Source organism: Argopecten irradians, chromosome 5, assembly GCF_041381155.1.
Source record: "Argopecten irradians isolate NY chromosome 5, Ai_NY, whole genome shotgun sequence".
NCBI lineage: Eukaryota > Metazoa > Mollusca > Bivalvia > Pectinida > Pectinidae > Argopecten > Argopecten irradians.
The window spans coordinates 49,153,711-49,179,179 of NC_091138.1; the positions used below are offsets into that span (position 1 = coordinate 49,153,711).

Consider the following 25,469-nt stretch of genomic DNA (forward strand, 5'->3'; position numbering starts at 1 on the left):
CCTTAAACTTCGATGCTTCTAGGTTTGACTGTAGTTTGATAAGCCTTTAGGCAAATTGCATATCGTATCCTTAAAAAAGTTAAATAATGCCTTGTGGCATATCAAATTGTTTGCTGACTTTAATAAAGTTCCTATAATATCGTTCTCGTGTGTCATGGCACTCTCTCACTCACCATCCTGCTCTAGCCGTGCAGCAGCATCCTCACTCTTGTCCCACTTCCCGGTCACAAAGCAGTCTTTGATCAGCTCTCTCACCTATAAAACAACCTCGTCATATACTTACTCTACAACATACAAATCTGTTAGGACGTAGTTATACACAGACAATTGATGGGACGTAGTTATACACAGACAATTGATGGGACGTAGTTATACACAGACAATTGATGGGACGTAGTTATACACAGACAATTGATGGGACGTAGTTATACACAGACAATTGATGGGACGTAGTTATACACAGACAATTGATGGGACATAGTTATACACAGACAATTGATGGGACGTAGTTATACACAACAGACAATTGATGGGACGTAGTTATACACAGACAATTGATGGGACATAGTTATACACAGACAATTGATGGGACGTAGTTATACACAGACAATTGATGGGACATAGTTATACACAGACAATTGATGGGACGTAGTTATACACAGACAATTGATGGGACGTAGTTATACACAGACAATTGATGGGACTTAGTTATAGACCGACAATTGATGGGACTTAGTTATAGACTGACAATTGATGGGACATAGTTATACACAGACAATTGATGGGACATAGTTATACACAGACAATTGATGGGACGTAGTTATACACAGACAATTGATGGGACATAGTTATACACAGACAATTGATGGGACTTAGTTATAGACCGACAATTGATGGGACTTAGTTATAGACAGACAATTGATGGGATGTAGTTATAGACCGACAATTGATGGGACATAGTTATACATAGACAATTGATGGGATGTAGTTATAGACAGACAATTGATGGGACATAGTTATACACAGACAATTGATGGGACATAGTTATACACAGACAATTGATGGGACGTAGTTATAGACTGACAATTGATGGGACGTAGTTATACACAGACAATCGATGGGACATAGTTATACACAGACAATTGATGGGACATAGTTATACACAGACAATTGATGGGACGTAGTTATAGACAGACAATTGATGGGACGTAGTTATACACAGACAATTGATGGGACGTAGTTATACACAGACAATTGATGGGACGTAGTTATACACAGACAATTGATGGGACGTAGTTATACACAGACAATTGATGGGACGTAGTTATACACAGACAATTGATGGGACGTAGTTATACACAGACAATTGATGGGACGTAGTTATACACAGACAATTGATGGGACATAGTTATACACAGACAATTGATGGGACGTAGTTATACACAGACAATTGATGGGACATAGTTATAGACTGACAATTGATGGTACTTAGTTATAGACAGACAATTGATGGGACATAGTTATAGACAGACAATTGATGGGACTTAGTTATACACAGACAATTGATGGGACGTAGTTATACACAGACAATTGATGGGACTTAGTTATACACAGACAATTGATGGGACTTAGTTATACACAGACAATTGATGGGACGTAGTTATACACAGACAATTGATGGGACTTAGTTATAGACCGACAATTGATGGGACTTAGTTATAGACAGACAATTGATGGGACGTAGTTATACACAGACAATTGATGGGACGTAGTTATACACAGACAATTGATGGGAGGTAGTTATACACAGACAATTGATGGGATGTAGTTATACACAGACAATTGATGGGACGTAGTTATACACAGACAATTGATGGGACTTAGTTATAGACGACAATTGATGGGACGTATTTATACACAGACAATTGATGGGACGTAGTTATACACAGACAATTGATGGGACTTAATTTATACACAGACAATTGATGGGACGTAGTTATACACAGACAATTGATGGGACGTAGTTATACACAGACAATTGATGGGACTTAGTTATACACAGACAATTGATGGGACATAGTTATAGACAGACAATTGATGGGACTTAGTTATAGACCGACAATTGATGGGACATAGTTATACACAGACAATTGATGGGACTTAGTTATACACAGACAATTGATGGGACATAGTTATAGACCGACAATTGATGGGACGTAGTTATACACAGACAATTGATGGGACGTAGTTATACACAGACAATTGATGGGACTTAGTTATAGACAGACAACTGATGGGACATAGTTATACACAGACAATTGATGGGACTTAGTTATAGACCGACAATTGATGGGACATAGTTATACACAGACAATTGATGGGACGTAGTTATAGACAGACAATTGATGGGACGTAGTTATACACAGACAATTGATGGGACTTAGTTATACACAGACAATTGATGGGACGTAGTTATACACAGACAATTGATGGGACTTAGTTATACACAGACAATTGATGGGACGTAGTTATACACAGACAATTGATGGGACGTAGTTATACACAGACAATTGATGGGACTTAGTTATACACAGACAATTGATGGGACTTAGTTATACACAGACAATTGATGGGACGTAGTTATACACAGACAATTGATGGGAGGTAGTTATACACAGGCAATTGATGGGACGTAGTTATACACAGACAATTGATGGGACGTAGATACAAACCTCCTCTAGATCCCAATCCTGTACACACGGTATGAAAAGACGGGAGCAATCTGTTTTATTGATAGACAACCGTTCATCTGTCTTCTTTTCTTGTTTCTTCTTCAGCACCTTAAAAAGCCCTCCCAGTTCATCGTCTTCAGCTTCATTGACCTCATCTTCATATACTCCTTCTCCAGCATCTACAATGAAATCATACTCTGGTTTAACATCTCACAAAGTAACAGGTTTAACATCTCACAATGTAACAGGTTTCACATCTCACAATGTAACAGGTACCACATCTCACAATGTAACAGGTACCACATCTCACAATGTAACAGGTACCACATCTCACAATGTAACAGGTACCACATCTCACAAAGTAACAGGTTTCACATCTCACAATGTAACAGGTTCCACATCTCACAATGTAACAGGTTTAACATCTCACAATGTAACAGGTACCACATCTCACAATGTAACAGGTACCACATCTCACAATGTAACAGGTACCACATCTCACAATGTAACAGGTACCACATCTCACAATGTAACAGGTACCACATCTCACAATGTAACAGGTTTAACATCTCACAATGTAACAGGTTCCACATCTCACAATGTAACAGGTACCACATCTCACAATGTAACAGGTACCACATCTCACAATGTAACAGGTACCACATCTCACAATGTAACAGGTACCACATCTCACAATGTAACAGGTTTCACATCTCACAATGTAACAGGTACCACATGTCACAATGTAACAGGTTTCACATCTCACAATGTAACAGGTACCACATCTCACAATGTAACAGGTACCACATCTCACAATGTAACAGGTTTCACATCTCACAATGTAACAGGTACCACATCTCACAATGTAACAGGTACCACATCTCACAATGTAACAGGTTTAACATCTCACAATGTAACAGGTTTCACATCTCACAATGTAACAGGTACCACATCTCACAATGTAACAGGTTTAACATCTCACAATGTAACAGGTTTCACATCTCACAATGTAACAGGTACCACATCTCACAATGTAACAGGTACCACATCTCACAATGTAACAGGTTTCACATCTCACAATGTAACAGGTTCCACATCTCACAATGTAACAGGTTTAACATCTCACAATGTAACAGGTACCACATCTCACAATGTAACAGGTTTAACATCTCACAATGTAACAGGTTTAACATCTCACAATGTAACAGGTTTCACATCTCACAATGTAACAGGTTTCACATCTCACAATGTAACAGGTTTAACATCTCACAATGTAACAGGTTTAACATCTCACAATGTAACAGGTTTCACATCTCACAATGTAACAGGTTTAACATCTCACAATGAAACAGGTTTAACATCTCACAATGTAACAGGTACCACATCTCACAATGTAACAGGTTTAACATCTCACAATGTAACAGGTTTAACATCTCACAATGTAACAGGTACCACATCTCACAATGTAACAGGTACCACATCTCACAATGTAACAGGTTTCACATCTCACAATGTAACAGGTACCACATCTCACAATGTAACAGGTACCACATCTCACAATGTAACAGGTACCACATCTCACAATGTAACAGGTTTCACATCTCACAATGTAACAGGTTTCACATCTCACAAAGTAACAGGTTTAACATCTCACAATGTAACAGGTTTAACATCTCACAATGTAACAGGTTTAACATCTCACAATGTAACAGGTTTAACATCTCACTGTATATCACTCGTATATAGTGTATCTGTACAAACCTTGTCTGTATATTATGTCACAGGTTTAACATCTCACAATGTAACAGGTTTAACATCTCACAATGTAACAGGTTTAACATCTCACTGTATATCACTCGTATATAGTGTATCTGTACACACCTTGTTTGTATATTGTATTTATTATATAATGTATCTGTACAAACCTTGTCTGTATATTATATTTATTATATAGTGTATCTGTTCACACCTTGTCTGTATATCGTATTTATTATATAGTGTATCTGTACACACCTTGTCTGTATATTGTATTTATTATATAGTGTATCTGTACACACCTTGTCTGTATATTGTATTTATTATATAGTGTATCTGTTCACACCTTGTCTGTATATCACTCGTATTTATTATATAGTGTATCTGTACACACCTTGTCTGTATATTATATTTATTATATAGTGTATCTGTACACACCTTGTCTGTATATTCGTATTTATTATATAGTGTATCTGTTCACACCTTGTCTGTATATTATATTTATTATATAGTGTATCTGTACACACCTTGTCTGTATATCACTCGTATTTATTATATAGTGTATCTGTTCACACCTTGTCTGTATATCACTTGTATTTATTATATAGTGTATCTGTTCACACCTTGTCTGTATATCACTCGTATCTATTATATAGTGTATCTGTACACACCTTGTCTGTATATCGTATTTATTATATAGTGTATCTGTTCACACCTTGTCTGTATATCACTTGTATTTATTATATAGTGTATCTGTTCACACCTTGTCTGTATATCACTCGTATCTATTATATAGTGTATCTGTTCACACCTTGTCTGTATATCACTTGTATTTATTATATAGTGTATCTGTACACACCTTGTCTGTATATCACTCGTATTTATTATATAGTGTATCTGTTCACACCTTGTCTGTATATCACTTGTATTTATTATATAGTGTATCTGTACACACCTTGTCTGTATATCACTCGTATTTATTATATAGTGTATCTGTACACACCTTGTCTGTATATCACTTGTATTTATTATATAGTGTATCTGTACACACCTTGTCTGTATCACTCGTATTTATTATATAGTGTATCTGTTCACACCTTGTCTGTATATCACTCGTATTTATTATATAGTGTATCTGTTCACACCTTGTCTGTATATCACTCGTATCTATTATATAGTGTATCTGTTCACACCTTGTCTGTATATCACTCGTATTTATTATATAGTGTATCTGTACACACCTTGTCTGTATATCGTATTTATTATATAGTGTATCTGTACACACCTTGTCTGTATATCGTATTTATTATATAGTGTATCTGTACACACCTTGTCTGTATATCGTATTTATTATATAGTGTATCTGTACACACCTTGTCTGTATATCGTATTTATTATATAGTGTATCTGTACACACCTTGTCTGTATATCACTTGTATTATTTATTATATAGTGCATCTGTTCACACCTTGTCTGTATATCACTTGTATTTATTATATAGTGTATCTGTTCAAGCCTTGTCTGTAAATCGTATTTATTATATTGTGTATCTGTTACACACCTTGTCTGTATATCACTTGTATTTTATTATATAGTGTATCTGTACACACCTTGTCTGTATATCACTCGTATTTATTATATAGTGTATCTGTACAAACCTTGTCTGTATATCGTATTTATTATATAGTGTATCTGTTCACACCTTGTCTGTATATCACTTGTATTTATTATATAGTGTATCTGTTCACACCTTGTCTGTATATTATATTTATTATATAGTGTATCTGTTCACACCTTGTCTATATATCACTTGTATTTATTATATAGTGTATCTGTACACACCTTGTCTATATATCACTTGTATTTATTATATAGTGTATCTGTTCACACCTTGTCTGTATATTATATTTATTATATAGTGTATCTGTTCACACCTTGTCTATATATCACTTGTATTTATTATATAGTGTATCTGTACACACCTTGTCTGTATATCGTATTTATTATATAGTGTATCTGTTCACACCTTGTCTATATATCACTTGTATTTATTATATAGTGTATCTGTACACACCTTGTCTGTATATCACTCGTATCTATTATATAGTGTATCTGTACACACCTTGTCTGTATATCACTCGTATTTATTATATAGTGTATCTGTACACACCTTGTCTGTATATCACTCGTATTTATTATATAGTGTATCTGTACACACCTTGTCTGTATATCGTATCTATTATATAGTGTATTTATATAGTGTATCTGTACAAACCTTGTCTGTATATTCGTATTTATTATATAGTGTATCTGTTCACACCTTGTCTGTATATCACTCGTATTTATTATATAGTGTATCTGTTCACACCTTGTCTGTATATCACTCGTATTTATTATATAGTGTATCTGTTCACACCTTGTCTGTATATCACTCGTATTTATTATATAGTGTATCTGTACACACCTTGTCTGTATATCACTCGTATTTATTATATAGTGTATCTGTACACACCTTGTCTGTATATCACTTGTATTTATTATATAGTGTATCTGTACACACCTTGTCTGTATATCGTATTTATTATATAGTGTATCTGTACACACCTTGTCTGTATATCACTCGTATTTATTATATAGTGTATCTGTACACACCTTGTCTGTATATTATATTTATTATATAGTGTATCTGTACAAACCTTGTCTGTATATCGTATTTATTATATAGTGTATCTGTACACACCTTGTCTGTATATCGTATTTATTATATAGTGTATCTGTACACACCTTGTCTGTATATCACTTGTATTTATTATATAGTGTATCTGTACACACCTTGTCTGTATATCACTTGTATTTATTATATAGTGTATCTGTACACACCTTGTCTGTATATTGTATTTATTATATAGTGTATCTGTACACACCTTGTCTGTATATCACTCGTATTTATTATATAGTGTATCTGTACACACCTTGTCTGTATATCGTATTTATTATATAGTGTATCTGTTCACACCTTGTCTGTATATCACTCGTATTTATTATATAGTGTATCTGTACACACCTTGTCTGTATATCACTTGTATTTATTATATAGTGTATCTGTACACACCTTGTCTGTATATCACTTGTATTTATTATATAGTGTATCTGTACACACCTTGTCTGTATATCACTTGTATTTATTATATAGTGTATCTGTACACACCTTGTCTGTATATTGTATTTATTATATAGTGTATCTGTACACACCTTGTCTGTATATCACTCGTATTTATTATATAGTGTATCTGTACACACCTTGTCTGTATATCACTTGTATTTATTATATAGTGTATCTGTTCACACCTTGTCTGTATATCACTCGTATTTATTATATAGTGTATCTGTACACACCTTGTCTGTATATCGTATTTATTATATAGTGTATCTGTACACACCTTGTCTGTATATCGTATTTATTATATAGTGTATCTGTTCACACCTTGTCTGTATATCACTCGTATTTATTATATAGTGTATCTGTTCACACCTTGTCTGTATATCACTTGTATTTATTATATAGTGTATCTGTACACACCTTGTCTGTATATCACGTATGTATTTATTATATAGTGTATCTGTACACACCTTGTCTGTATATCACTTGTATTTATTATATAGTGTATCTGTACACACCTTGTCTGTATATCACTTGTATTTATTATATAGTGTATCTGTACAAACCTTGTCTGTATATTGTATTTATTATATAGTGTATCTGTACACACCTTGTCTGTATATCGTATTTATTATATATAGTGTATCTGTTCACACCTTGTCTGTATATTGTATTTATTATATAGTGTATCTGTACACACCTTGTCTGTATATCGTATTTATTATATAGTGTATATGTACACACCTTGTCTGTATATCACTCGTATCTATTATATAGTGTATTTATGTAGTGTATCTGTACAAACCATGTCTGCATATCACTCGTATTTATTATATAGTGTATCTGTACAGACCTTGTCTGTATATCACTTGTATTTATTATATAGTGTATCTGTTCACACCTTGTCTGTATATCGTATTTATTATATAGTGTATCTGTTCACACCTTGTCTGTATATCACTTGTATTTATTATATAGTGTATCTGTTCACACCTTGTTTGTATATTGTATTTATTATATAGTGTATCTGTTCACACCTTGTCTGTATATCACTCGTATTTATTATATAGTGTATCTGTACACACCTTGTCTGTATATCACTCGTATTTATTATATAGTGTATCTGTACAAACCTTGTCTGTATATCGTATTTATTATATAGTGTATCTGTACACACCTTGTCTGTATATCGTATTTATTATATAGTGTATCTGTTCACACCTTGTCTGTATATCGTATTTATTATATAGTGTATCTGTTCACACCTTGTCTGTATATCACTTGTATTTATTATATAGTGTATCTGTACACACCTTGTCTGTATATTGTATTTATTATATAGTGTATCTGTACAAACCTTGTCTGTATATTATATTTATTATATAGTGTATCTGTTCACACCTTGTCTGTATATCACTCGTATCTATTATATAGTGTATCTGTACACACCTTGTCTGTATATCACTCGTATTTATTATATAGTGTATCTGTACACACCTTGTCTGTATATCACTCGTATTTATTATATAGTGTATATGTACACACCTTGTCTGTATATCACTCGTATCTATTATATAGTGTATTTATGTAGTGTATCTGTACAAACCTTGTCTGTATATTATATTTTTTTAGTGTATCTGTACAAACCTTGTCTGTATATTATATTTATTATATAGTGTATCTGTACACACCTTGTCTGTATATCGTATTTATTATATAGTGTATCTGTTCACACCTTGTCTGTATATCACTCGTATTTATTATATAGTGTATCTGTACACACCTTGTCTGTATATTGTATTTATTATATAGTGTATCTGTACACACCTTGTCTGTATATTGTATTTATTATATAGTGTATCTGTACACACCTTGTCTGTATATCACTCGTATTTATTATATAGTGTATCTGTACACACCTTGTCTGTATATCACTTGTATTTATTATATAGTGTATCTGTACACACCTTGTCTGTATATCACTTGTATTTATTATATAGTGTATCTGTACAAACCTTGTCTGTATAATGTATTTATTATGTAGTATATCTGTACCCACCTTGCCCGTAGATCAATTTCCTGTAGTTGATTCTCTCTGTTTGCCTTTTTCTAAAAGATTCTGCAGCCATCTCTGCCAAGTTACTCTTCCATTTCAAGTGTCCTTCTGAATAATAAAAGATATTTAAGTGATTCCATCTCAGGTGAACAATTTACAACAACTCCTGTTTTGTCACATCATTTTTAATTTTTCCATATATTTATACCAATTGCAAAATCTTGCTTTTTTATAACAAGTTGTAAACAAGTATTCTGAGAGTATATAGATTAAGTATCCTGTATCGGTCCACACAAGTCTTTAGTGACTTTTACCTCATTTTAGAAACGGCGATCTTTGCAGTTGACTGTTTGACCCCAAATTCAATCCCAAGCTGTGTTAATTTCACCAAAATCTATCATTCATTTTTTCCAAATAAATGTTTAGTTACTGTGAAATTTGTAGTACTATATATATAGCCAATCATCTGGTGACATGGTGATAGTGGGCTATCAGTGATAGTGATATTTTGTTATATTTTTGCAACCACCATCGGTGGTTTTGACATCTCTCTTGTTCACATCCTTTTACGACATGGAACTAGTCAATACATACCAAGTAAAGATATCGTCAGTAGACACGGGAACTCGCTTAATTCGAACATTCGGTTAACTCGAAGTTTTATCTCGGTCCCTTCAAGTTCGTATTCTACTGTATAGCCCATCATCTGGCGATAGTGGGTTCTATATATAGCCCATCATCTGGTGATAGTGGGTTCGATATATATACCCCATCATCTGGTGATCGTGAGTTCTATATATACCCCATCATCTGGTGATCGTGAGTTCTATATATACCCCATCATCTGGCGATAGTGAGTTCTATATATACCCCATCATCTGGTGATAGAGGATTCTATACCTAGCCCATCATCTGGTGATAGTGGGCTCTATATATAGCCCATCATCTGGCGATAGTGAGTTCTAAATATAGCCCATCATCTGGTGATAGAGGATTCTATACCTAGCCCATCATCTGGTGATCGTGAGATCTATATATAGCCCATCATCTGGTGATAGTGGGCTCTATATATAGCCCATCATCTGGTGATAGTGGGCTCTATATATAGCCCATCATCTGGTGATAGTGGGCTCTATATATAGCCCATCATCTGGTGATAGAGGATTCTATATATAGCCCATCATATGGTGATAGTGGGCTCTATATATAGCCCATCTTCTGGTGATATGGTGATAGTGGGCTCTATATATAGCCCATCATCTGGTGATAGTGGGCTCTATATATAGCCCATCATCTGGTGATAGTGGGCTCTATATATACCCCATCATCTGGTGATAGTGGGCTCTATATATACCCCATCATCTGGTGATAGTGGGCTCTATATATAGCCCATCATCTGGTGATAGTGAGTTCTATATATAGCCCATCATCTGGTGATAGTGGGCTCTATATATAGCCCATCATCTGGTGATAGAGGATTCTATATATAGCCCATCATATGGTGATAGTGGGCTCTATATATAGCCCATCTTCTGGTGATATGGTGATAGTGGGCTCTATATATAGCCCATCATCTGGTGATAGTGGGCTCTATATATAGCCCATCATCTGGTGATAGTGGGCTCTATATATACCCCATCATCTGGTGATAGTGGGCTCTATATATACCCCATCATCTGGTGATAGTGGGCTCTATATATAGCCCATCATCTGGTGATAGTGAGTTCTATATATAGCCCATCATCTGGTGATAGAGGATTCTATATATAGCCCATCATCTGGTGATAGTGGGTTCTATATATAGCCCATCATCTGGTGATAGTGGGTTCTATATATAGCCTATCAGCTGGTGATAGTGAGATCTATATATACCCCATCATCTGGTGATAGTGAGTTCTATATATAGCCCATCATCTGGTGATAGTGAGATCTATATATACCCCATCATCTGCTTATAGAGGATTCTATATATAGCCCATCATCTGGTGATAGTGAGATCTATATATAGCCCATCATCTGGTGATAGTGAGTTCTATATATAGCCCATCATCTGGTGATAGTGAGTTCTATATATACCCCATCATCTGGTGATAGTGAGTTCTATATATAGCCCATCATCTGGTGATAGTGAGTTCTATATATAGCCCATCATCTGGTGATAGTGAGTTCTATATATAGCCCATCATCTGGTGATAGTGAGTTCTATATATACCCCATCATCTGGTGATAGTGAGTTCTATATATACCCCATCATCTGGGTTCTATTCTGTGTATGTGTACCCAACCATGATAAATTCACCAAGTTTATACCTTCCTCTTCAGAATATCTGTCCTGCCCCATTTCCTTTACATCCTCATCACTTTCTCTATCCTCTGCTTCATCACCTATACCCTCGTCAAGCTCAACATCACTTTCATTGTCATCGTTTTTTATAGGTTCGGTCACATTTTTAGGTTCACATGACTGGCTTTTAAATTTGGATACAGGAAATGTATTACTACTGGTTGTCCTCTTTAATACAGGATTGCTTGTATCAGTGTCCATGTTCTCCTCAGAATCAGAATCATTTTCATCATCACTTTCATCACTACTGTCTGAAATGTCCTCCTCCTCATCATCATTCTCATCATCATCATCATCATCATCATCATCATCCTCACCATCATCATCACCATCATCATTAGAAATGTCACCATCCTCCTCTAAAGTTTCATCTTGGCTGAACAAATTTGACTGGTGAGCTTTTTTGTTTGCAAATAAAACAATTTCATCTCCAGAATCATCATCACTATCCATTCCCAGTTTGGTTTTAGAATTACCATCATTTTGACTGAGTTTAGATGAAAATTGGATTTCATCTGTTTTGGAGTCTGAATCATTTTCACTTTCCTCACTTTTTACATCACTATCTTCATCAGCCGTAACTCTTTCTGATAATGTATTTTTTTTAGATAATGAAAAACCTGATTTTAACAATTGATTTTTTTCATCCAATCCATCATCTTCTTCATCATCACTGTCATCAAACACGAGTGTTTCTTCGGGATCCATCTGTAATACAAATGTTATAACTTATCAGTAAATCATAGTATGAATCTCCACGAAATGTCAACTAAATATTGCAGTAAGAAATCACAAAAACCAACACTACAATAAGTAATACACATTCTCTAGACAATGGTATAGCCAACATCAGCCCACACCAAATCTTACCTTTGCTCGCTTTGTCTTCGGTCCTTCATAGGATTCTTCTTTATCCTGCTCAAAGAAAGAATATTCTTTGTCAAAATCTTTCGTACATTTACACATTTATAGCTAATTTATTATTCTTAGACTAGAAAATTCCATTAAACTTCATTCAATCCCTGATCATCTACCTGTGAAATGTATCAAAAGTGTTTCTAGGGAGCCCCCCCCCCCCATTTTCGCTGAGTGAAATGTTTTTAAAAAATGCACATTTGAAAGAAAAAATGGTCCTCCTGCACATTTTTGAACTTCATTTTAGAAAAATTTTCGGCGCGTTTCCTAAAAGCACGTAATGTTCAAACCTTTAAAAATGAAAATTCAATACACTCGAACTAGACTAAAAATGTCCATCAAGGGATAATACTCTTTCAAAAATGCTTCTTAAAAGATTACTTTGTTTATATGTCTTAGCAAGACAATAAGTTAATTATTATTTTGAGTTACACAACAATGAGCCAATGGTGGGAATCCGGTATGTTCATATCGAGCTGGGTTGCATAATGGTAAGACGACACTCACAATTATCTTTTCTAAATGCCGGTAACTTTAAATCGAAAAATTACCATGTTAAGAACGCTTAAAAATCATCAAAATACAAAATTGTAATATTTTTTCTCATGGGGAGACCCCCGGACCCCCCAAAAAGAAAATCTCACGCCTACGACAAATTCAACAAAATGTATGGTAAAACTCATCTCAGCCATTCTAAATAGTAAAAATTTTTCCCGGGGGAGATCCCCGAACCCCCAATACACCAAAATCTAGCACCTACGGCACTCTCAAATTCAACAAAATACATCGTAAAACTTATCCCATCCATTCTAAATCGTAATTTTTTTTCCCGGCGGAAACCCTCAGACCCCCCAAACACGAAAATCTGGCGCTTAAGGCGCTCGCAAATTCAACAAAATGCATCGTAAAACTCATCTCAGCCATTCTAAATTGTAAAAAATTTTCCCGGGGAGACCCCCGGACCCCCGGACCGGAATATTGAGGACCTTTGCCCCCCCATTACGTTTCATCTTCCTACGCCACTGATCAACGGTCATCTGACTGAAAATGAAATGAAATAAAAAGTAAGTTGTTAAAGAATGTAGTATTTTTGACCACTTTGACTTTAAACCTTGAATGAAGGTCAAGGTCATTTACTTGAATAAACTTGGTAGCCCTTCATCCAAGCAGATTACTAGCCCAACATTTAAGTGTAATCGTCTATTTAGATGGACAATGGAATATAAACTAATATGTATATTGATCTGTAGTGTTATAAGACTATAGTATAGAGATGGAAAATTAGTGTTTTATATGGAGATGTTTTATTAGTTTAGACCTTTTTGTGATATTATGTATTTCATTATGTATAGGGTCCTGGGTCAAAAGAAATTAATGTTATATAAACTTTAAAGATCAAAGCCTGAAGTCGGCCCATAGCCAGGTGTGTATTTATGTATTAATGTATATGTCCTTACATTTGTATTAGGATATATGATCGTAGTAAAATGTATTTATGGTGTTATATGTTGTATAGTGTCTAAGTGGGTAGCTTATCTCCCCTTAGACTAGAGATTAATATGACATAAGTGTTTAGGGGTGGATAATCTCCCCTTAATATATTATGGTATAGAGGAGACAGATTGTCTCCCCTTAGATTAGATTTAGAGGAGACAGATTGTCTCCCCTTAGATTAGATTTAGAGGAGACAGATTGTCTCCCCTTAGCTTAGATTTAGAGGAGACAGATTGTCTCCCCTTAGATTAGATTTAGAGGAGACAGATTGTCTCCCCTTAGATTAGATATAGAGGGAACAGATTGTCTCCCCTTGTATATTATATTGTAAATAGTAGAAGCTATATCTATTATTTTATCTAATAGTTGTTCTAAAGTTTATAAATGGAATAGATCTTTATTTGGTGTGTTACATACATCTATTTCACATCTGATGCTGATTTACAATATAATATATATATGTACTGGATATATGGTCAATATGCATGTTTACTCACATCTAGTGCGTCTGTATATATATATAGAGAATACATGGTTACAATACAAGGTTTATTTTGGTGGGAGACTTAGCAAAGCCGAGATGACGAGGCTTTACCAAGTCATCTCAGCTTTCTGTGTCGAGCACCAAAATAAAACTTGTATTGTAAGATATTAACCGTGTATTTAGTTTATCCTGCAACCATTATGACATTCAAAATGAAAGTAAATTGCCAGTTATTTACTTGGGTTCGCTTGAAGCAAGACGTTTCTTTCATGCAGAGGAAAAGATTCATTCACTAAACCGAATGAGAGTGTACTCCTTTTTACTTCCGTGGGAAATATATAAGCGCATTTGCAAACAGTACCAGGAATTCTATTTAGTGGGAAATATCACTGAAATGATATTAAAATACCAAAAAAACATCAAAGAATTAATTTACAATACATACCTTTGCTATGAGCCAAGAAAAAGACGCCACCGCGATACGAGATCTTCGATATCGTAAAAATGACGTCATTGCGGTGATTGTGACATCATTTTTTAGCGGGATTGATTGGCGTTTCATTCGCCGGAAGGTTCAAGTTCTGGGTCAAGTTAGAAAATGTTCCGTCAGATATGGAACAAATTCACGTAATCGTATTGACTGGATAAAGCCTTTGTATTGACGGATAAAGCACAGGTTTATCCGATAGTATTTATCGGTCAGTATGTGGGGCAGTTGCAGGATAAATATATATACTGGATCATGATCAATGATGCGTGTCTACTCACATCTAGTGTGTCTGTATAGATATATATATACTGGATCATGATCAATGATGCGTGTCTACTCACATCTAGTGTGTCTGTATATATATATATATACTGGATCATGATCAATGATGCGTGTCTACTCACATCTAGTGTGTCTGTATAGATATATACATACTGGATCATGGTCAATGATGCGTGTCTACTCACATCTTGTGTGTCTGTATATATATATATACACATACTGGATCATGGTCAATGATGCGTGTCTACTCACATCTTGTGTGTCTGTATATATATATACATACTGGATCATGATCAATGATGCGTGTCTACTCACATCTAGTGTGTCTGTATATATATATATATATACTGGATCATGATCAATGATGCGTGTCTACTCACATCTAGTGTGTCTGTAAAGTCCGCCTTTCTCCTCACTCTATCTCCCCTCTGTACCGTCGGCTCCTCACAGGACTCAATAGCACTGTAATAATATACACATATCATCTTAGGCTTCATCAATATCACATAACCAGCCATGTCATAAGTATTCTAAGACACATGTATAATAACACTATTATGACGTCACATATAGTTTTATGACGTCACATGATTGTCTCCGAAGCCCAAATCGCCACATCCAAGCTGGATTTCTACTGTTTTATATAAAGACGAAATTTAAAGTTTTTATTATATTTCTATTAATAGTAGTTATATGATGAATAGAATCTTACACTCATGACTATGTGATATGAAATTTAATAATCAAACTTGTCAAAGGCTCGTGTAATATTCAATTATTGAACTCGTTTGATGAATATCATATCACAGAGCCACGTCTTGTAAGATCCTTTATTTACTTTAAAGTTCATCAGGAGTACATATAATTTTGAATAACTAAATCTATTTCAGGACATGTCGGGTTTTAATGGTTGTAGAAAAATCACTAACTTATACTTAATTTCAAAATGTGTCTCAGATTATTGACAGAAAATTTATTTCTTTGTGGAAGGAAGCTGTGGTACAGAAAGACTTACAGGTCAGAGATTGGTGGAAGGAAGCTGTGGTACAGAAAGACTTACAGCTCAGAGATTGGTGGAAGGACGCTGGGTACAGAGAGATGTACAGGTCAGAGATTGGTGGAAGGAAGCTGTGGTACAGAAAGACTTACAGGTCAGAGATTGGTGGAAGGACGCTGGGTACAGAAAGATGTACAGGTCAGAGATTGGTGGAAGGAAGCTGTGGTACAGAAAGACTTACAGGTCAGAGATTGGTGGAAGGAAGCTGTGATACACAAAGACTTACAGGTCAGAGATTGGTGGAAGGACGCTGGGTACAGAGAGATGTACAGGTCAGAGATTGGTGGAAGGAAGCTGTGGTACAGAAAGACTTACAGGTCAGAGATTGGTGGAAGGAAGCTATGGTACAGAAAGACTTACAGGTCAGAGATTGGTGGAAGGACGCTGGGTACAGAGAGATGTACAGGTCAGAGATTGGTGGAAGGAAGCTGTGGTACAGAAAGACTTACAGGTCAGAGATTGGTGGAAGGAAGCTGTGATACAGAAAGACTTACAGGTCAGAGATTGGTGGAAGGACGCTGGGTACAGAGAGATGTACAGGTCAGAGATTGGTGGAAGGAAGCTATGGTACAGAAAGACTTACAGGTCAGAGATTGGTGGAAGGAAGCTATGGTACAGAAAGACTTACAGGTCAGAGATTGGTAGAAGGAAGCTGTGGTACAGAAAGATGTACAGGTCAGAGATTGGTGGAAGGAAGCTATGGTACAGAAAGACTTACAGGTCAGAGATTGGTAGAAGGAAGCTATGGTACAGAAAGACTTACAGGTCAGAGATTGGTGGAAGGAAGCTATGGTACAGAAAGACTTACAGGTCAGAGATTGGTGGAGGGAAGCTGTGATACAGAAAGACTTACCGGTCAGAGATTGGTAGAAGGAAGCTGTGATACAGAAAAACTTACAGGTCAGAGATTGGTGGAAGGAAGCTATGATACACAAAAACTTACAGGTCAGAGATTGGTGGAAGGAAGCTATGATACACAAAGACTAACAGGTCAGAGATTGGTGGAAAGAAGCTGTGATACACAAAGACTTACAGGTCAGAGATTGGTGGGAGGAAGCTATGGTACAGAAAGACTTACAGGTCAGAGATTGGTGGAAGGAAGCTGTGATACATAAAGACTTACAGGTCAGAGATTGGTGGAAGGAAGCTGTGATACAGAAAGACTTACAGGTCAGAGATTGGTGGAAGGAAGCTGTGGTACAGAAAGACTTACAGGTCAGAGATTGGTGGAAGGAAGCTGTGATACAGAAAGACTTACAGGTCAGAGATTGGTGGAAGGAAGCTATGATACAGAAAGACTTACAGGTCAGAGATTGGTGGAAGGAAGCTGTGATACACAAAGACTTACAGGTCAGAGATTGGTGGAAGGAAGCTGTGATACAGAAAGACTTACAGGTCAGAGATTGGTGGAAGGAAGCTGTGGTACAGAAAGACTTACAGGTCAGAGATTGGTGGAAGGAAGCTGTGATACAGAAAGACTTACAGGTCAGAGATTGGTGGAAGGACGCTGTGGTACAGAAAGACTTACAGGTCAGAGATTGGTGGAAGGAAGCTGTGATACAGAAAGACTTACAGGTCAGAGATTGGTGGAAGGAAGCTGTGATACACAAAGACTTACAGGTCAGAGATTGGTGGAAGGAAGCTATGATACACAGACTTACAGGTCAGAGATTGGTGGAAGGAAGCTGTGATACAAAAGACTTACAGGTCAGGATTGGTGGAAGGAAGCTGGTACAGAAAGATGTACAGGTCAGAGATTGGTGGAAGGAAGCTGTGATACACAAAGACTTACAGGTCTGAGATTGGTAGAAAGAAGCTGTGATACAGAAAGACTTACAGGTCAGAGATTGGTGGAAGGAAGCTATGATACAGAAAGACTTACAGGTGAGAGATTGGTGGAAGGACGCTGGGTACAGAGAGATGTACAGGTCAGAGATTGGTGGAAGGAAGCTGTGATACAGAAAGACTTACAGGTCAGAGATTGGTGGAAGGACGCTGGGTACAGAGAGATGTACAGGTCAGAGATTGGTGGAAGGAAGCTGTGATAAACCAAGACTTTCAGGTCAGAGATTGGTGGAAGGAAGCTATGATACACAAAGACTTACAGGTCAGAGATTGGTGGAAGGAAGCTATGATACACAGACTTACAGGTCAGAGATTGGTGGAAGGAAGCTGTGGTACAGAAAGACTTACAGGTCAGAGATTGGTGGAAGGACGCTGGGTACAGAGAGATGTACAGGTCAGAGATTGGTGGAAGGAAGCTGTGATAAACAAAGACTTACAGGTCAGAGATTGGTGGAAGGAAGCTATGATACACAAAGACTTACAGGTCAGAGATTGGTGGAAGGAAGCTGTGATACAGAAAGACTTACAGGTCAGAGATTGGTGGAAGGACGCTGGGTACAGAGAGATGTACAGGTCAGAGATTGGTGGAAGGAAGCTGTGATACACAAAGACTTACAGGTCAGAGATTGGTGGAAGGAAGCTATGATACACAAAGACTTACAGGTCAGAGATTGGTGGAAGGAAGCTATGATACACAAAGACTTACAGGTCAGAGATTGGTGGAAGGAAGCTGTGATACACAAAGACTTACAGGTCAGAGATTGGTGGAAGGAAGCTGTGATACACAAAGACTTACAGGTCAGAGATTGGTGGAAGGAAGCTATGATACACAGACTTACAGGTCAGAGATTGGTGGAAGGAAGCTGTGGTACAGAAAGACTTACAGGTCAGAGATTGGTGGAAGGACGCTGGGTACAGAGAGATGTACAGGTCAGAGATTGGTGGAAGGAAGCTGTGGTACAGAAAGACTTACAGGTCAGAGATTGGTGGAAGGAAGCTGTGATACAGAAAGACTTACAGGTCAGAGATTGGTGGAAGGACGCTGGGTACAGAGAGATGTACAGGTCAGAGATTGGTGGAAGGAAGCTATGATACACAAAGACTTACAGGTCAGAGATTGGTGGAAGGAAGCTATGATACAGAAAGACTTACAGGTCAGAGATTGGTGGAAGGAAGCTATGATACAGAAAGACTTACAGGTCAAAGATTGGTGGAAGGAAGCTATGATACAGAAAGACTTACAGGTCAGAGATTGGTGGAAGGAAGCTGTGATACAGAAAGACTTACAGATCAGAGATTGGTGGAAGGAAGCTGTGATACAGAAAAACTTACAGGTCAGAGATTGGTGGAAGGAAGCTATGATACACAAAGACTTACAGGTCAGAGATTGGTGGAAGGAAGCTATGATACAGAAAGACTTACAGGTCAGAGATTGGTGGAAGGAAGCTATGATACACAAAGACTTACAGGTCAGAGATTGGTGGAAGGAAGCTATGATACACAAAGACTTACAGGTCAGAGATTGGTGGAAGGACGCTGGGTACAGAAAGACTTACAGGTCAGAGATTGGTGGAAGGAAGCTATGATACACAAAGACTTACAGGTCAGAGATTGGTGGAAGGACGCTGGGTACAGAAAGACTTACAGGTCAGAGATTGGTGGAAGGAAGCTATGATACAGAAAGACTTACAGGTCAGAGATTGGTGGAAGGAAGCTATGATACACAAAGACTTACAGGTCAGAGATTGGTGGAAGGACGCTGTGGTACAGAAAGACTTACAGGTCAGAGATTGGTGGAAGGAAGCTATGATACAGAAAGACTTACAGGTCAGAGATTGGTGGAAGGAAGCTGTGATACAGAAAGACTTACAGGTCAGAGATTGGTGGAAGGAAGCTATGATACACAGACTTACAGGTCAGAGATTGGTGGAAGGAAGCTGTGATACAGAAAGACTTACAGGTCAGAGATTGGTGGAAGGAAGCTATGATACAGAAAGACTTACAGGTCAGAGATTGGTGGAAGGAAGCTATGATACACAAAGACTTACAGGTCAGAGATTGGTGGAAGGAAGCTGTGATACACAAAGACTTACAGGTCAGAGATTGGTGGAAGGACGCTGGGTACAGAAAGACTTACAGGTCAGAGATTGGTGGAAGGAAGCTGTGATACACAAAGACTTACAGGTCAGAGATTGGTGGAAGGAAGCTGTGGTACAGAAAGACTTACAGGTCAGAGATTGGTGGAAAGAAGCTGTGACACATAAAGACTTACAGGTCAGAGATTGGTGGAAGGAAGCTATGATACACAAAGACTTACATGTCAGAGATTGGTGGAAGGAAGCTGTGGTACAGAAAGACTTACAGGTCAGAGATTGGTGGAAGGAAGCTGTGGTACAGAAAGACTTACAGGTCAGAGATTGGTGGAAGGAAGCTGTGGTACAGAAAGACTTACAGGTCAGAGATTGGTGGAAGGAAGCTATGATACACAAAGACTTACAGGTCAGAGATTGGTGCTGTGTTGGAGAAGACTGTCATCTGACTCGAGTTGATCTTCTCGTCCAGAGGATTAAACGTAGACATAAGAGTGGAGACAAGGTCATTTGCTGGCTGGGATTCTGCCTGTAGTACAAGAAAGATATTAAAGCACCTAAACATTAAATGTTTATTGATAACAATTATAAGTTATAAGACCAAACAAATGTGTAAATTGATGTCAATAATGATGATTAATTTCACTGTTTTGCCATTTGGCATAATGATAATAAACTACAGCGTGGTAATTAGGATGATGCTGGGAAACATAAGATGATCCACGTTATGAAAATTATCATTTCATTTATCTATTAAAGTATAGAGTACTGCTAACCTGGTCGTGTTGGTTGTGTGAGTGACTGCCACCCAGGTCTATGTAGACAGCGTCCTTATCGTACACAATACCCCCTACTCCAGACATGGGCGCGTAGATGATCCGTTCACGCTGGTTCAGGGACCTTCGCTTTTCCTGATCTGGTGTAGGGCAGGGATCCGGCAGGATCTGCATGTCATGTATGGAAAAATCACCACAACCTGAAAGAGTTTGTTAAAAGTTATATTTCCTGCAAATTTCACTGTAACAATATGTCACTTAAACATTTGATATTTGAACATTGACATGTAACTTGATGACTTAGCTCCCCAAAAAGCATATGTCGGCCTATAAGAGAGCCAAAATCTAGGGATCATATATTCCTGGTTTTGAATAAAGCGCCTTCAATCACCGCCATGTTCAGTACCTTCGTGTTTTGTCTGTATTGCGAATGGTATCATTTGACTGATGTCGACACGGCCTGCACGTGGTGAGCCAGGTAACATATTGCGTGTATTAAATATTGTAATATGCGAGCATTATTTTCTTTGTAGATCCAGTCTGCTGAGATGGACGACATGTTTTGTTTATGAAAAATTGTTTACATTTTCTCTTGGTTTCACAACTTTCGTGTTACTTCGAGATTGTCGCGACGATGTTCTAAAGAGTTTGGAATGAGTACAAGTGAAAAAGATGTTTTTACTTTTATGAATAAAAATTCTTTCAGTGCTGCAACTTTATAAAAAGTGGTAAAATTAGAAAGTTTAAACCTCCAACAAAAAGAGTGAAAGTTACACATCATTATTTGTCAAATTACATACTACAAACAAAGACTAAACAGCTTTCCTTGTAAAACTCACAAGGTATTAACCCTCGAGGTAAGATTCTTTAAAAGCTGTTAGATACTTAGCTTGGCAAGTATGATGTTTGACAGTTTCAGAATCTTATGCCAGTTTTAAGACCTTCTGTCTCAACCCAAATGTGGCGAGAGAATTATCTTTCACTCTCTCTGTTGTGTCCTTGTTGTTACATCACAGCTGACTGGTGTCCAGATAATGTTCACACTGTACAAAGATGTTGTGTAGTTCATTTTAACCCTGAAGTGAGATAAAAAAAACTGTGACATTGTCACTATACCTGTCTAATGTATCTAGTGATGACTTACCAGGGATATGGATGTTGCTCCCATTCTTCATGTGTGTCCCTCTCACATAACCATACAGAGATACATTTCTGTCACATTTCCCGTTCCTGCGGACAGTCTCAGGGTCGGATATATCCTCGGTTCTGTACACAAATATTTCTAGGCTGATCAATTAATAAACAATTCATATCAGGCTATCAAAAAACACCAGCTCAGGGCTTTTTCATAAGTCTTTTAGCAAAAGGTTCCAAATAAATCATTTCTATATCTATAATACAACTTCCTTACATGTAAAGTCATTAGTGAAGTCCGACTTAACACATCACTTCCTAAATAATTATTACTGAACACATGATCTTCATGAAGTACTATCTAAATGAAATGGACTGGCTTATGAAATGACTGCTTTGCCTTGGGTATTTTACACTGTTACCTGTCAACAAGAATATACGGATGAGTGCTTCTCCACTGCAGAGGTCGGAACTTCATCACAGATATAAAGCGACATAGGTTGTGTACCTCAGTCTTCTGGTATTCCTCGTTAACCATTCCTGATAGGTAGAACAGCTTCGCTCCCTAGTCAACATTCACAAAACTCATGTGCGTTAGAAACAGCCAGAAAGCAGCTTCGCTCCCTAGTCAACATTCACAAAACTCATGTGTGTTAGAAACAGCCAGAAAGCAGCTTCACTCCCTAGTCAACATTCACAAAACTCATGTGTGTTAGAAACAGTCAAAAAGCAGCTTCACTCCCTAGTCAACATTCACAAAACTCATGTGTGTTAGAAACAGCCAAAAAGCAGCTTCACTCCCTAGTCAACATTCACAAAACTCATGTGTGTTAGAAACAGTCAAAAAGCAGCTTCACTCCCTAGTCAACATTCACAAAACTCATGTGTGTTAGAAACAGCCAGAAAGCAGCTTCACTCCCTAGTCAACATTCACAAAACTCATGTGTGTTAGAAACAGCCAGAAAGCAGCTTCACTCCCTAGTCAACATTCACAAAACTCATGTGTGTTAGAAACAGCCAGAAAGCAGCTTCACTCCCTAGTCAACATTCCACAAAACTCATGTGTGTTAGAAACAGTCAAAAAGCAGCTTCACTCCCTAGTCAACATTCACAAAACTCATGTGTGTTAGAAACAGTCAAAAAGCAGCTTCACTCCCTAGTCAACATTCACAAAACTCATGTGTGTTAGAAACAGCCAGAAAGCAGCTTCACTCCCTAGTCAACATTCACAAAACTCATGTGTGTTAGAAACAGCCAGAAAGCAGCTTCACTCCCTAGTCAACATTCACAAAACTCATGTGTGTTAGAAACAGCCAGAAAGCAGCTTCACTCCCTAGTCAACATTCACAAAACTCATGTGTGTTAGAAACAGCCAGAAAGCAGCTTCACTCCCTAGTCAACATTCACAAAACTCATGTGTGTTAGAAACAGCCAGAAAGCAGCTTCGCTCCCTAGTCAACATTCACAAAACTCATGTGCGTTAGAAACAGCCAGAAAGCAGCTTCACTCCCTAGTCAACATTCACAAAACTCATGTGTGTTAGAAACAGCCAGAAAGCAGCTTCGCTCCCTAGTCAACATTCACAAAACTCATGTGTGTTAGAAACAGCCAGAAAGCAGCTTCGCTCCCTAGTCAACATTCACAAAACTCATGTGTGTTAGAAACAGCCAGAAAGCAGCTTCGCTCCCTAGTCAACATTACACAAAACTCATGTGCGTTAGAAACAGCCAGAAAGCAGCTTCGCTCCCTAGTCAACATTCACAAAACTCATGTGTGTTAGAAACAGCCAGAAAGCAGCTTCGCTCCCTAGTCAACATTCACAAAACTCATGTGTGTTAGAAACAGCCAGAAAGCAGCTTCACTCCCTAGTCAACATTCACAAAACTCATGTGTGTTAGAAACAGCCAGAAAGCAGCTTCACTCCCTAGTCAACATTCACAAAACTCATGTGTGTTAGAAACAGCCAGAAAGCAGCTTCACTCCCTAGTCAACATTCACAAAACTCATGTGTGTTAGAAACAGCCAGAGAGCAGCATACTTGTTCTGGGTCTTTATTTTAATTTTTCAAATAGCCAGGCCACATAGGTTTTAAAAATCAGTATTCTTCAATACCCAACAAACCAATTAACTTTCACTAAAATTGAAAAATCAGATAATTTTGAAATGTTGTCATCCTTTATTGTGCCACAACAGCTATTTGTAGTTCTACCTGATTTCAGTGGCCCATAGCAGCTATTTGTAGTTCTACCTGATTCAGTGGCCCACAACAGCTATTTGTAGTTCTACCTGATTCAGTGGCCCATAGCAGCTATTTGTAGTTCTACCTGATTCAGTTGCCCATAGCAGCTATTTGTAGTTCTACCTGATTCAGTGGCCCATAGCAGCTATTTGTAGTTCTACCTGATTCAGTGGCCCATAGCAGCTATTTGTAGTTCTACCTGATTCAGTGGCCCATAGCAGCTATTTGTAGTTCTATCTGATTCAGTGGCCCATAGCAGCTATTTGTAGTTCTACCTGATTCAGTGGCCCATAGCAGCTATTTGTAGTTCTACCTGATTCAGTGGCCCATAGCAGCTATTTGTAGTTCTACCTGATTCAGTGGCCCACAAAAGCTATTTGTAGTTCTACCTGATTCAGTGGCCCATAGCAGCTATTTGTAGTTCTACCTGATTCAGTGGCCCATAGCAGCTATTTGTAGTTCTACCTGATTCAGTGGCCCATAGCAGCTATTTGTAGTTCTACCTGATTCAGTGGCCCATAGCAGCTATTTGTAGTTCTACCTGATTCAGTGGCCCACAAAAGCTATTTGTAGTTCTACCTGATTCAGTGGCCCATAGCAGGTATTTGTAGTTCTA

At 37.4% G+C, this 25,469-nt stretch overlaps 1 protein-coding gene across 1 annotated transcript in view; it reads right to left on the reverse strand.

Moving 5' to 3' along the window:
- The window catches only part of LOC138324176 (ribosome biogenesis protein BMS1 homolog), a 74,670-nt gene that overhangs the window by 36,764 nt on the left and 12,437 nt on the right, over positions 1-25,469 (reverse strand). The window contains 10 exon segments of the mRNA XM_069269256.1: positions 170-255; positions 2,733-2,911; positions 9,707-9,811; positions 12,014-12,755; positions 12,918-12,962; positions 16,093-16,174; positions 21,112-21,233; positions 21,481-21,680; positions 22,625-22,746; positions 23,037-23,179. Coding sequence (XP_069125357.1) covers positions 170-255; positions 2,733-2,911; positions 9,707-9,811; positions 12,014-12,755; positions 12,918-12,962; positions 16,093-16,174; positions 21,112-21,233; positions 21,481-21,680; positions 22,625-22,746; positions 23,037-23,179 — 1,826 coding nt within the window.